The following is a 14,546-nucleotide window of genomic DNA, read 5'->3' on the forward strand; positions in this document are numbered from 1 at the left end:
TTCCATTGTGAACAATCCACCAGGTATCTTGAAGGCCACAGGAAACCGCAAAACCCTTATCACTTCCATCAATCCCCTTTCACTTGCACCTTGCAACCCTCCTTCAAAAGAAGACACAGTTTAGTTCTACATGTTATAATGCAGAGCCTATGTACCTCCAAAAAAGGCCTACAACCTTAGACTTTTTACCTAAATTCTTTGTAGCCAATCTTCACTTTTTAATTGTAAGCCATGCCCCGGTTTCAACAGTGTTTCACGGGTACATTTATTCTGGTAAGGAAATATGATCTGTCTGGATCAACAAGCGTTTTAGTGCGAAATAGGAGAAATAAGTCGCATCTCTAATACTAGGTCTTTTCTTTTCAGCTATGCAATGACAGAAAAATAATGCAGAGAAATAATGCATGTACCCTCTGCTTCTTTCAACAGGCGATCCAACACTTAACAAATCCAAGAGCCTGCAGTTGATCCCTAGGCGATGTACACGCTGCCATCAGAGCTTTCTGGAGCCCTCCCAACTCATGGCACACATGAGGACCCACACCAAGGAGAACGAGTCTACCTGCAGTGTCTGTGGGAAGTGCCTCATAGACAAGCCTGGCCTAATCAAACACATGAGATCCCACGCGGCCAGGAAACACTATGATTGTATGGAGTGTGGGAAATCTTTCACTAGAAAGGCAAAGCTGTATGAGCATAAGAGAATCCATACTGGGGAGAGACCATATCAGTGTACTGAGTGCCAGAAAACCTTCACTGTGAAGTCTATTTTGCAAAGCCATCAGAAGATCCATACCGGGGAGCGGCCATACCAGTGTACGAAGTGTGAGAAAAGCTTCAAACATAGGTCACATTTGCGCAGCCATCAGAAGACCCATACTGGGGAACGACCGTACCAATGTACAGAGTGTGAGAAAAGCTTTGCTCAGAGGTCATATCTGCGCAGTCATCAGAAGATGCATACTGGGGAGAGGCCGTACCAGTGTACTCAGTGTGAGAAAACCTACACTCAGAAGTCACATCTGTTAATCCATCAGAATATCCACACCGGGGAACGACCGTACCAGTGTACTGTGTGTGAGAAAAGCTTCACCCAATGCTCGATTCTGTACAAGCATCAGAAGACCCATTCTGGGGAAAGACCATTCCAATGTTCGGAGTGCGAGAAAAGCTTTGCTCGCAGGTCGCATTTGTCCATCCATCAGAAAATCCATACAGGAGAGCGAATATACCAGTGTACGGAGTGTGAAAAAAGTTTCACTCAGAAGTCAAATCTGTACGTTCATCAGAAGATCCATACAGGGAAGCGGCCATTCCAGTGTACGGAGTGCGAGAAAAGCTTTGCTCTGAAGTCATATCTGCGCAGCCATCAGATGATGCATACTGGGGAGAGACCGTACCAGTGTACTGAATGTGAGAAAGCGTACACTCATAAGTCGAATCTGCACATTCATCAGAAGATCCATACTGAAAAGGGGCAAGGCTAGGATACAGAGTGTGAGAAAAGCCTCACTCGTAGCTCAGATCTGTGCAGCTATCAGAACATCCATACTGGGAAGCAGCCATTCCAGTGTACGGAGTGTGAAGAAAGGTTTGCTCTAAGGTCAAATCTGCACAGCCATCAGAATATCCATGTGGAGAGAGCTAGGGTACACAGTTCAAGAAACATTTCACTCTGCTTGGATCTGTACAAACGTCCGAAGGTCCATGCTGGGGAGAGAAGCCCTATGAATGCACAGAGTGCAATAAAAAATAGTCACTAGTCAACCATGAGAGAACCCATACTGAGAGAATCCCCAGGAGTGCACGGCATGTAATAAGAATGTTAGTAGGTGATCATACATGAGGGTACTTGAGGGATTGCTTACAGAAGGAAAGACTGTACCGGTGCAGGGAGTGCGAGTACAGATATTTAATCTGAGGTCTCATCCAAGCATCCTTTCTAGAAGCAGTACACAGTCTGGTGCGCACTAGAGTGTTGTATCATGCCTGAGAGGACATCAGTGACCCCACCTGAGGGGTTGACGCCAAAGGTGGGGAGCCAAGATGCTGACTTTCTGACAAACGGCTCGATGTGTAATGAATAGCATCCAGATGCGAATGGAGGGAGTGCAGAAATGGGGTGAAATGGTCTCTCCTTTTTAAGACCACAATTACACAACATTTTAGATCGGCTTGGAGGCTTAAATATAAGGTGTTTGCATTGACAAGGCGTACACAATCACTACTGACGTTTCCTGGGCCTCAATCAGGAAAGGCAAGGTAAGTCTTAAATTCATAAATGGCAGAAGCTGCTGCTGTGATCCGAGGGATCAGAAACAGATTGTGTTCTTTTGCCAAGAGGAGATATAGCCCTGGGCCTACTCTAACAAAATCCCACTCCACGGTGTGGCAGATGAATCCCACTCCACAGTGGCAGATGAATCCCACTCCACAGTGTGGCAGATGAATCCCACTCCACAGTGTGGCAGATGAATCCCACTCCACAGTGTGGCAGATACATCCCACTCCACAGTGTGGCAGATACATCCCACTCCACAGTGTGGCAGATACGTCCCACTCCACAGTGTGGCAGATGAATCCCACTCCACAGTGTGGCAGATGAATCCCACTCCACAGTGTGGCAGATGAATCCCACTCCACACTGTGGCAGATGAATCCCACTCCACAGTGTGGCAGATGAATCCCACTCCACAGTGTGGCAGATACATCCCACTCCACAGTGTGGCAGATACATCCCACTCCACAGTGTGGCAGATACATCCCACTCCACAGTGTGGCAGATACATCCCAGATGAATCCCACTCCACAGTGTGGCAGATGAATCCCACTCCACAGTGTGGCAGATGAATCCCACTCCACAGTGTGGCAGATGAATCCCACTCCACAGTGTGGCAGATGAATCCCACTCCACAGTGTGGCAGATACATCCCACTCCACAGTGTGGCAGATACATCCCACTCCACAGTGTGGCAGATGAATCCCACTCCACAATGTGGCAGATGAATCCCACTCCACAGTGTGGCAGATGAATCCCACTCCATGAATCCCACTCCACAGTGTGGCAGATACATCCCACTCCACAGTGTGGCAGATACATCCCACTCCACAGTGTGGCAGATGAATCCCATTCCACAGTGTGGCAGATGAATCCCATTCCAGAGTGTGGTAGATATCCAACAGTACAGATAGAAATTGTGGCTCTGGAATCTAGCAAGAGTGTAACTTATAACGGGTCCCCATGTAATACAATCCGTGACCTCCCACAGCTCAGGAAATACGAGAGACAGGCAGCACAGAAGCACACACCCACTTTACCCGTGAAAACATACTACTCCAAGCAGTGACACTGGAAGGTCTCATTGAAGGTTCTAATTGTGACACCTGCATCAGCATTGTCTTAGATATCTTGGAATCGATGAAGCAATGCACAGAGGGAATCTAACCTCTCCATCATGTCCACCGTCCATGAATGGACAACCACCGAAAGTGGTGCAACAGCTGTATTTGCCCGAGAGAATCAGCACGGTGTGGAACAAACACCTCCTAAGGTGAGCAGCCCATCATAAGCTATTCAACTGACCATTACACAGGAGATCTTGCTGCATTAGCGGCCTGCAAACACAGACCGAAAGGACCATGATGATGGCCTAAATCCCAAGAACATTGGTGGCCCGGAGCTCAACAAGATGCACTGAGGACACCATTAGCGGGAAACGGGCCTCCAGACACACCCCGTCATTCCCCCAGTAACACCCACCAGACAGACGCATCCCCAGGAGATCCTGCTGCATTATCATCCTGCAGACACCTAACCGCAACCAATGAAAAAGCTGCAGAAGATGAGGCAGCCTCTCTTCCTGCAGTTTCCTCACCACCACTGAGCTCCTTGTACCAGGGTCAACTGTACCACTCGAGGGACGCCTGACCATCCCACAAAGACTGAAAGACTAAGACTCGGCTCCACCCATGACTGCACAATGTGTTTTGAACAAGGTGCTGGCACCTGTCTGGCATTTGCCAGCTCCCAACAAGAGGTGAGACTGCCACGAATACACAGGCATTGACAGATGTCACAGCCCGATAATAAATGCCACGCTTTTGAGCGGGAGACCAAGACTGGAGTTTGCAGAGTAATCAATGCTCTCCCGAGTCTGTCAATCATTTGTTATTCCTATGTCCTATTTTCTCTCCTCATTAGCATTCTGTTTTCTGGAGATACGACTGGGATATGAGGAACCAGGGTGCGCACACTGCCTTGAACCTAGCACGACCCCTCACTCCTGCATGCACCATTTGTCAGGTATTTCCTGTGTGTACCTCGCAGGGGCATAGCAGGCTTTGTGCCTAGTATTTTTTTTTATTTCATCACTTGTGTTTATGCCCAGCACTCCATGCCCAGACACTGCATGTCCTATGCAGATGTTTGTTTTCTTACATGGACACACACGTGTTGTTCTTGACATCTTGAACCATAGCATTTTAGGCAGAGGCTGTAGTTCCAGACGTCCTGTTTCAGTGAATCCTGGATCTCATGTCCTGGTGTGTTCCGGTTGTCCCTCAAAATTTCTTATTTAATAATTTCTTTAGATTCAAAGAACAGCATTACATACAGATTTCAGGAACTTCGGTGGTACTAGTATGCCCCCCCCCGCCCCCGTATATGCCAACATCTTTATGTACCATTTTGACACTCATTTGTGTTCACGCAATGTGGATTGGCAACATGATTGGAAGTTTTATAAGAGGTACATCTGTTTCATTTTTATAATCTGACAAGAGTCGCAAGAACATTTGAAATTGCTCTATTACATCTTTGAGGTCCATGATAACTTTACAATGAAAGTCAGTTCACAACAAATTGATTTTTCAGATGTGACAGAGACTGGATTCGAAACTACTTGCTTGCGGAAGTGGAGGGGCGTGGCCAACAACCAATCGGGATGGCTGCGTGAGTCTCTCACTCCCTGAACGTGCTAATGAAGCTACTTATTCCTGGCCCCATAACGTTTCCATTCTTTTTAATTTCTGAAAGTGAAATGGAATGCTGAAATCTTCTGAGCAGCCGGTAAAATGTCCTCATACCCCCTAAGGTAATCAAAATAAGTTACATATAAGTACGTGGTTCCAGTGAGAACTGAGGCCTGCTCAAGTCTCACACCTACGCCACAAGCTTGATATTGCTCTCCATATTCTTTATACAGTGTATTTAAATCTGCATTCCTGCGCTCTTATAAACACTGTTGCTGCATTTATTCATTCAGCAATGAGTGAACATAACTATTCTTCGAAGGGATTGTGTCCTCCGACATATTCCTTATCTTTGATAATACGTTTCCAGCTTCTGGCCTCGGAATTTTTTTCTGTAGAGGGCGCTGCGCGTCGACGTCCGCCGAGTCGATGTCCCTCGACGGCCACCGTATCGGCGCCAACGTCACCATGCCTATAAATAGACACGCGCTGCGTCCGTTGTTCTGTTTTTCCGCGCTTCGTGGGGCCTCGGAACGTAGTTGCTCAGTTCAGTCAGGTTTATCTAAATCTATTTCGACGAATATTCCTTATCGTTCTCGATGGCTTCTTCATCAGAACCGACGACGCCGCGATCCGGCTTCAAGAAATGTTGAGACTGCGGTAAAAAAATGTCAATAACGGATCCACACAGGGTCTGTTTATGGTGCTGGGGTCCGAGCAAAAACAAAGAGGTGATGGCTGGAAGGTTTGGACTGAATCTTAACCACTGGCATTGCTCGGGGCAACCCTCCAGACCATCGTTCTTCACCTGCCAAGCCATTACAGAAGGGGAAAGACCATATGCAAATCAGGCTTGGCCCCACCCCAAAAGGGGAAGTACAGCCCGAACTGCTAGGTCACATCCCTTCTGCACGAGACCACAAGCAGTTCGGGCTGGACTGCCCCTTTTGGGGTAGGACCAAGCCTGATTTGCATATGGTTTTTCCCCTTCTGTAATGGCTTGGCAGGCTGAAAAACGATGGTCTGGAGGGTTGCCCAGAGCTTTGCCCGTGGTTATGATTAATTCAATACCTTCCAGCCATCACCTTTCTGTTTTGCTAAAGTCACCCCGAGTGGGACGGGTATGCCCAGACGTGGTTCCCGAGTCTGCCGGGCCTAGAGACCCAAGCTACTCCTCACTGATGACGCCCAACAAGGCTGAAACATGTCTGGGGATGCTTGTGGTCTCGTGCAGAAGGGATGTGACCTAGCAGTTCGGGCTGGACTGCCCCTTTTGGGGTAGGACCAAGCCTGATTTGCATATGGTTTTTCCCCTTCTGTAATGGCTTGGCAGGCTGAAAAACGATGGTCTGGAGGGTTGCCCAGAGCTTTGCCCGTGGTTATGATTAATTCAATACCTTCCAGCCATCACCTTTCTGTTTTGCTAAAGTCACCCCGAGTGGGACGGGTATGCCCAGACGTGGGTCCCGAGTCTGCCGGGCCTAGAGACCCAAGCTACTCCTCACTGATGACGCCCAACCAGGCTGAAACATGTCTGGGGATGCTTGTGGTCTCGTGCAGAAGGGATGTGACCTAGCAGTTCGGGCTGGACTGCCCCTTTTGGGGTAGGACCAAGCCTGATTTGCATATGGTTTTTCCCCTTCTGTAATGGCTTGGCAGGCTGAAAAACGATGGTCTGGAGGGTTGCCCAGAGCTTTGCCCGTGGTTATGATTAATTCAATACCTTCCAGCCATCACCTTTCTGTTTTGCTAAAGTCACCCCGAGTGGGACGGGTATGCCCAGACGTGGGTCCCGAGTCTGCCGGGCCTAGAGACCCAAGCTACTCCTCACTGATGACGCCCAACAAGGCTGAAACATGTCTGGGGATGCTTGTGGTCTCGTGCAGAAGGGATGTGACCTAGCAGTTCGGGCTGGACTGCCCCTTTTGGGGTAGGACCAAGCCTGATTTGCATATGGTTTTTCCCCTTCTGTAATGGCTTGGCAGGCTGAAAAACGATGGTCTGGAGGGTTGCCCAGAGCTTTGCCCGTGGTTATGATTAATTCAATACCTTCCAGCCATCACCTTTCTGTTTTGCTAAAGTCACCCCGAGTGGGACGGGTATGCCCAGACGTGGGTCCCGAGTCTGCCGGGCCTAGAGACCCAAGCTACTCCTCACTGATGACGCCCAACAAGGCTGAAACATGTCTGGGGATGCTTGTGGTCTCGTGCAGAAGGGATGTGACCTAGCAGTTCGGGCTGGACTGCCCCTTTTGGGGTAGGACCAAGCCTGATTTGCATATGGTTTTTCCCCTTCTGTAATGGCTTGGCAGGCTGAAAAACGATGGTCTGGAGGGTTGCCCAGAGCTTTGCCCGTGGTTATGATTAATTCAATACCTTCCAGCCATCACCTTTCTGTTTTGCTGGGGTCCGAGCACCATTGTTCGGAGTGTGAGGACTGCATGTCCATGACGGGGAAATCCCTGAAGGGGCGAAAGGGGAAGCTCGAGAGAGGTAAGTCAGCCAAATCCTCCTCGAAGGTTTCGGCGGCTGAGTCGAGGCATTTGTCTCCTCGCCGTCGAAAACACTCCCATTCTAGATCTCGAAGCAGCTCCCACCATTCGTCGAGATCTAGACACTCAAAAAAGAGACGTCGAAGGTCCCATTCCTCATCGTCTTCGGTGTCCCCAGAAAGAGTTTCCTGTCCCACCAAACGCAGTTCTCAAGCTGAGTGGGAGGAATTCAGAAAGAAAATGTTAAGCGTCTTCGAGAACGCACCCTCGACCCCCTCGAAGACAGCTGAGGGTGATATCCCGGGTGAAAAACCCAAAAAATCAAAACGCCGCGAGTCGCAGCACCCGCCGAAACATTCCACCAGAGAGCGCCATGAGCCATCGGGTAAGAAGGCACCGTCTTCGCCGTCGTCGAAGGTTCCTTCAACGCACGGGTCGGCGCCATTGACGCCGTTGTCGAAGGGTTCCTCGACGCATAGGTCGATCGACTCGACGTCGACACCGATGAAAGAGAGGACAAATGGTCCACAGCCAACAGTGTTTTCAAGGGCCTCCGGCACGACGCCAAGACCGTCGTCGATGCCCTCGAGTAGGATCCCGATCCTCTCGAGTTCTTCGAGACCCCTTCCAGTTTTTTCGACGCCATATTCAGCGCCTTCGAAGCCGGTTACATCGGCGTCGTCGACTTCGACATTTTCCTGTCCAATAACGACGAGTTTGGCTCCTTCGGCCCTAGAGATGGGCTTTACTCCATTTCAGAGATCAGAATACCCTGGTCTTTCTTCAATTTATGAAGAAAGGGAAGACTCTGACCAAGAAACTTTTGGTTTACAGAGATCCACACTGCCTGCTGCAGAGGATTTCACCTCTGAAGAAAGAAGGCTGAAGGAACTACAGGAGTCACTTCATGAGGCAAGTGGACTTGACACTTCCCCAGAAGTGGAATTTGTAAAGCCAGACCCTGGGGAATATGCCGAAACACCATATAGAACCCTGATGGCAAGAATAATTGAGTTTATGGGTTGGTCTGCGCCTTCACCTGTTTTCCAACAGGATGATCTAACGGATATATTGGACAAAGGCCCACAGGAGGACCCGGTGGTCCCCTTCCATGCAGCCCTACAAAGAAAAATTGCATCCAATTGGGAAACTCCCAAAGTTATCCCAGCATTCAATAAAAGACTGTCGACAAAGTATAGGGTAGCAGCTGCTGACCCTGAATACCTGTCAAAACACCCGACCCCAGAGAGCCTGGTGGTTCAAGCGGCAACTTCATCCAGCAGTAGGATTGCTTACCCTACTGTCCCACAGGATAGGGATGACAAGTGGTACGACTCTATGGCAGAGAAAGTCTTTTCTGCCTGTAGTATGGCGTTGAAGTCCATCAACGCCACCTCTACGCTCACCAGGTTCAGTCACTCATTATGGGAGTGTGCTTCATCAGCGGCTGACTGCTTACCCGATGGAGAGGAGAAGGAAGCCTTCCTTAACGTCATTAAAGATGGCAAAGATGCCATGTGCGAATCACTTAAAACAGGCATCGATTCCGCTGACAGTATCAGCAGGGCCATGGCGGCAAGTACAACAATCCGCAGGCATGCATGGTTGCGAAAGTCGGGCTTTGCCCCTGATGTACAGGCCAGACTTTTGAATATGCCCTTTGACGGCTCTTCATTATTCGGGAAAAAGGCGGATTACAGTCTGGAAAAGTTACAGACTTCTAAAGCAGCAGCAAAATCCTTAGGAGCTGCTATCCGCCAAACTCCTTTTCGCCCCTCAGGAACCTCTGGAAGAGGAAAGTCCTTTTGCTATTATTCCGCATTCGGAAAAGGCAGAGGACAGCCGGCTCAAAGAGGCCAAAGAAGATCCACCCGAGGTGGACGGGTCAAAGGTACTAAGACCGCAGCAGCAGCAGGTGCCTCTTTACCCTCGGCATCTGCATCAGCCGTCCCCAAACCACTCTGAGGCCTTCGCACACAAGACACCTGTAGGGGGCAGGTTAACTCACCATCTGACGGACGGAATGGCAGGCTATAACGTCAGATGCTTGGGCGTTAGAGACAGTTGCCCAAGGTTACTGCCTACCCTTTCTACACATCCCTCAGAGTCATCCACCGGGGAACAGCTCCCTAAAAGTTCCAGTTCCGCTCCTCTTGCAGGAAATTATGAACCTGCTAGAGAAAGGTGCCATAGAACCGGTACCTGTAGCGGACAGGAACAAGGGCTGGTACTCCCCCCTACTTTCTCATACCAAAGAAGGACGGAGGACTGAGACCCATCCTGGATTTACGAGAATTGAATAATTTCCTCAGGAAGGACAAGTTCAAGATGGTAACTCTCTCTCAGATCCTTCAGGCCCTCCAGCTCCAGGACTGGCTGGTATCTCTGGACCTTCAGGATGCTTATTTCCCTGTGCCAATCCATCTCAAGCATAGGAAATACCTGAGGTTCGCAATTGGCAACTCTCATTATCAATTTCGAGTTTTGCCATTTGGGCTGACCTCTGCCCCGGCGGTCTTCACCAAGATGTCGGTAGTGGCGGCGAGTCTAAGGAGGGAAGGGATCCACGTCTATCTCTACCTGGACGATTGGCTGATCAGGGCCATATCTTCGGAACAGGCCCAGACCCAGCTATATTATGTCTGCCTCTTCCTTCACAGACTGGGCTTCTCCCTCAATTTAAAGAAGTCACAGATGATACCATCTCAGAGACTCCGTTCATTGGAGCGGTCCTGGACACTTCCCTGGGAAAAGCCTCGCCACCAGAGGTGAGGGCTCAAGATATTCTACAGATGGTCACCAAGTTTCAAAATGCCCAGCGTCTCCCAGCCTTTGACTTTTTGAGGTTGCTAGGCCTCATGGCATCCTGCATCTTCCTTGTGCCAGAGGCTCGCCTGAGAATGAGATCTCTTCAGTGGGCACTGAGAAATCAGTGGTCACAATTCTCAGGGAGAATGTCAGACCTCCTCCGGATTCCAGACAAGGTAGCCCACGACCTTCAATGGTGGGCCTATTCAGAGAACATCTTGAAAGGAGAACTGTTTTGGCAACCATGGCCGGAGATAACAGTAGTCACAGACGCCTCGCTCACAGGGTGGGGAGCCCATGCCAACGACTTGACCATCAGCGGTCGTTGGTCTCCATCGGAGTCCAGACTACATATCAACCTATTAGAGCTGAGAGCGATCAGACTAGCGCTGAAAGCTTTCCTGCCATCAGTACAGGGGAGAAATGTCCTGATAATGACGGAAAACACGGTGGCCATGCACTACCTCAACAAAAGAGGAGGCGTAGGATCACTGCCACTGTGCAGAGAGGCAATGCAGCTCTGGTTTTGGGCAATTCGGGAAGGAATCCCTCTATCGGCAGTCCACCTAGCCGGAGAGAAGAATTTGACAGCGGACGCTCTGAGCAGGCAGAGCACAGTCTCCCACGAGTGGGAGCTAGCTCAGGAAGTCCTTCAAGAGATCTTTGCCCTTTGGGGAACCCCTCAGGTGGATCTGTTCGCCACAAGCACCAACAGGAAGTGCGATCTGTTCTGTTCAAGGGAATTTCCCCCGAGAGGAGCTCTAGGAGATGCTTTTGTAGTGGACTGGGAGTTCCCACACCTTCACGCATTCCCACCAGTCCCTGTTATTCCTCAAATGATCAGGAGGTTGAGAAGATTCCGGAAAACCATGATCCTAATTGCCCCGGATTGGGCCAGGAGAACGTGGTACCCGGACCTTCTAGATATGTCCATCTTCCCTCCAATCCGTCTTCCACTCAAAGAGAATCTTCTCTCGCAGAAGGGAGGTCAGGTTCTCGATCCAGACACCAGAACCCACAACCTTCACGCTTGGCTTCTGAAAGGTTGAGGTACAAGGATTGGGATCTCCCTGATGATGTCATGGAGGTGTTGCTTTCGGCCAGAAGACCAGCAACAAAGTCTTTATACCGCTGCCGTTGGAATAAGTTTTGCAGCTGGTGTAGGGAAGAGAATATCGCCCCTTTTTCATGCGGTACACCAACAGTGTTATCGTTTCTACTCTACTTGGCAAACTCAGGCCTTCAAGTTGGCACTGTAAAAGGCTCGCAGCGCTTTCTATCTTCAAGCGCACTGCGGAGGAAACATCGTATTCCAAAATTACTCTAGTGGTACAATTTCTCAAGGGTCTAACTAATGTTTACCCTCCAAAACCATTCCAGGTTCCATTATGGGACTTAAATTTAGTCTTAAACTTCTTAATGGGCACTCCATTCGAACCACTTCACTCGTGCGCTTTGAAATTTCTCACACTTAAAACTGTCCTACTGGTTGCACTAACATTTGCTAGGAGGGTGAGTGAGCTACAAGCTCTCTCCTGTAAACCCCCTCATACAATCTTCCACAAGGACAAGGTTGTCCTTCAGGTGAAGCCTAATTTTCTCCCAAAGGTGGTTTCTGAATTCCATATTACTCAGAAAATTACCTTGCCTTCATTCTACCCTCCTCCCCATCTGGGGGAAAGAGGAAGAAAGGCTACACAGGCTGGACCCTAGGTGAGCTCTCAGCTTTTACATCAGCAGAATGGCTAGGATCAGGCAAGCAGACCAACTGTTTGTAGGATACGCAGGTCACAAGTTGGGAGTACCCATAACAAAACAAACCATCTCCAGGTGGATTATCTTGGCCATCCTGGAATGTTATAGCCTAGCAGGGAAAGAGCCACCCCAAAATCTCAGGGCTCATTCAACCAGGGGTTTCGCAGCCTCTTCGGCTCTCCAGAGCGGGGTACCTGTCCGGGACATATGTGCGGCTGCCACATGGTCGTGCGCACATACATTCACAACATTTTACAATCTGGATTCCTCCACTGCTCAAGAGACCAGATTTGGCAAGGCCGTATTACATTCGGTCCATCCCTAAAGGGATACATAACACTATCACTCCCTCCTCCAATTACATACCACTGCTATGGGAGTCTATCAAAGATAAGGAATACGTCGGAGGACACAATCCCTTCGAAGAACAAGTTACTTCTTACCTGGTAACGTTCTTTCGACGGGATGTTCCTTCGACGTATTCCTTATCGCCCCTCCCATCCATCCCCGCAGTGATAAGTTCCCTTGTGGTTGCAGCTTTCGCTCCTTCAAGGTTACTAACCGATTCAGGCATGTCTTTTCTTATACTACAAAACGGAACTGAACAACGGACGCAGCGCGTGTCTATTAATGGGCATGGTGACGTCGGCGCCGATACGGTGGCCGTCGAGGGACATCGACTCGGCGGACGTCGACGCGCAGCGCCCTCTACAGGAAAAAATTTCCGAGGCCAGCAAGCTGGAAACGTATTATCAAAGATAAGGAATACATCGGAGGAACATCCCGTCGAAAGAACGTTACCAGGTAAGAAGTAACTTGTTCTTCCGCTTCAATGAAACTATCTTCCATTCATTTGGGAATGGAAAAAATATTGGGCCTCAATAAGAGTCCGTTTTCCGGCTCGGTTACCGCCAGACTCGTATTACCATTTCGCCTCCGTGATTCCTGGAATTACTGGGGCATTACAACCCCAGTGACCCGGGAATTCCGGAGGCGGAATGGTGTAAATCCCCATTCCCATTGAGTCCCATAGGACTCAATGGGAATGGGGACCATGGAAACACCGGCACCATCTCGTGATGGTGCCGGTGTTTCCACGTCCGCCTGCAGGCGGGCGGTGTTAAACCCACCAGGTCAGACCTGGCGGGAATGACACCGCCGCCTGCAGGACTCGAAATCACCCCGTATGGAAACAACAGTGGCGGTGGGTTTAACACCACAGTTATTTCCATACCGGATGACTCGTAATGAGGCCCACTGAATGAGTTATCCACTATTCAATCTTCAGTTTCTAAGCTAGACTCCAGGTTCTTGGCAATACAAGATGATATTGGGGTGTTTAAAAATTAAATAATTATTAATGGAAGATTAAATGAAACAGAAGAGCGCCTTTCCATTGCTGAGGATAATTGGAGGGCTTAGAACATATACAGCACAAATGACTTCAAACAGAATCAGAAATCGCCAACCTAGAAGACAGGAACAGAAGAGATAACATTAGAATATATATATATATTAGAATTCCTGAAAATTCCGAACACAGTGACCGGATTAAGTTCCAACATCAGTGGATTCATGAATTTTTAAACCTCTCTTTCACTCCACCTCTGGAATTCCAAAGAGCGCACAGAATCGGTCTTCGATTCACTAGCAATGTGTCTCCTAGTCCTTGCATCGCCTGTCTCCTACGCTATCAGCAAGCATGTTTAATTCTTCAGACAGCTAAGGAGCTTTCTCCTCTAACCTTTCAGGGCAATAGAATTTACTTTTCTCCAGACTTCTCAAAATCCACTCAGAATAAAAGAAAAAGGTTCCTTGAACTGAGACCAGCAATGACGAAAGTTGAAATTAAATACGGACTCCTGGAGCCTGCTAGGATATCATTACCCCCTCACCCCCACAAGGCATCACCAAAGACTATTCTAATTGCGAGGAACTTTTTGCCCTGATCCAATCACTTGAGTCTTTGCAGATGGATATCTTGCCTGCATGTCTCTTTCTTCATCCTCCGGCTCCAATATACTTCAGCCTATACATGCATCCAGCTCTACTAACCACTATAAATTTAAGAATAGTAAATCCCATCTGTCCAGACATAGATTAGACTCTAAACCATCAGTAAACTTTCACGATTCCTCTGATAAACTCAGAGATAAATCCAGGTCACCCATTAAACAAATGTACAATGATGTAGCCACCTCATAATGGTAACTTCTATCTTTGCTTAATATATTCCTCGCAAGATAGTTATTTGCCTACCTGATCATAAGGCCTTTTAACCTTATTCTTTATGGTTCGTTCAGGCATTTTTGAGCTCGCTAGTACCGTCTTGTTCTAGCCTCTGGCTGCCCCAATGATATTTGTACTCCTTTGTGATCTTTTTCTCTCTATTTTACTCATTCATAATCTTTCTTCTCTTTGATACTTTTCTACTGCTTTACCTTCTTCCCTTTGCTTTTATCCTTTTTTTCCTTAAATGTACATGTTCCCTTACCAAGTTGCATTACATTGCACTATGTGG

The 14,546-nt window shown here is 48.6% G+C and overlaps 1 protein-coding gene across 1 annotated transcript; it reads left to right on the forward strand.

Moving 5' to 3' along the window:
- Positions 1–530: 530 nt before the first annotated feature.
- LOC138487585 (zinc finger protein 300-like) lies at positions 531–1,487 on the forward strand. The gene has a single exon (XM_069614056.1). The coding sequence runs from the start codon at positions 531–533 to the stop codon at positions 1,485–1,487; it is 957 nt and encodes a 318-aa protein (XP_069470157.1).
- Positions 1,488–14,546: the final 13,059 nt, after the last annotated feature.

Source organism: Ambystoma mexicanum, chromosome 9 (assembly GCF_040938575.1).
Source record: "Ambystoma mexicanum isolate Mex_15411 chromosome 9, UKY_AmexF1_1, whole genome shotgun sequence".
Lineage (NCBI taxonomy): Eukaryota > Metazoa > Chordata > Amphibia > Caudata > Ambystomatidae > Ambystoma > Ambystoma mexicanum.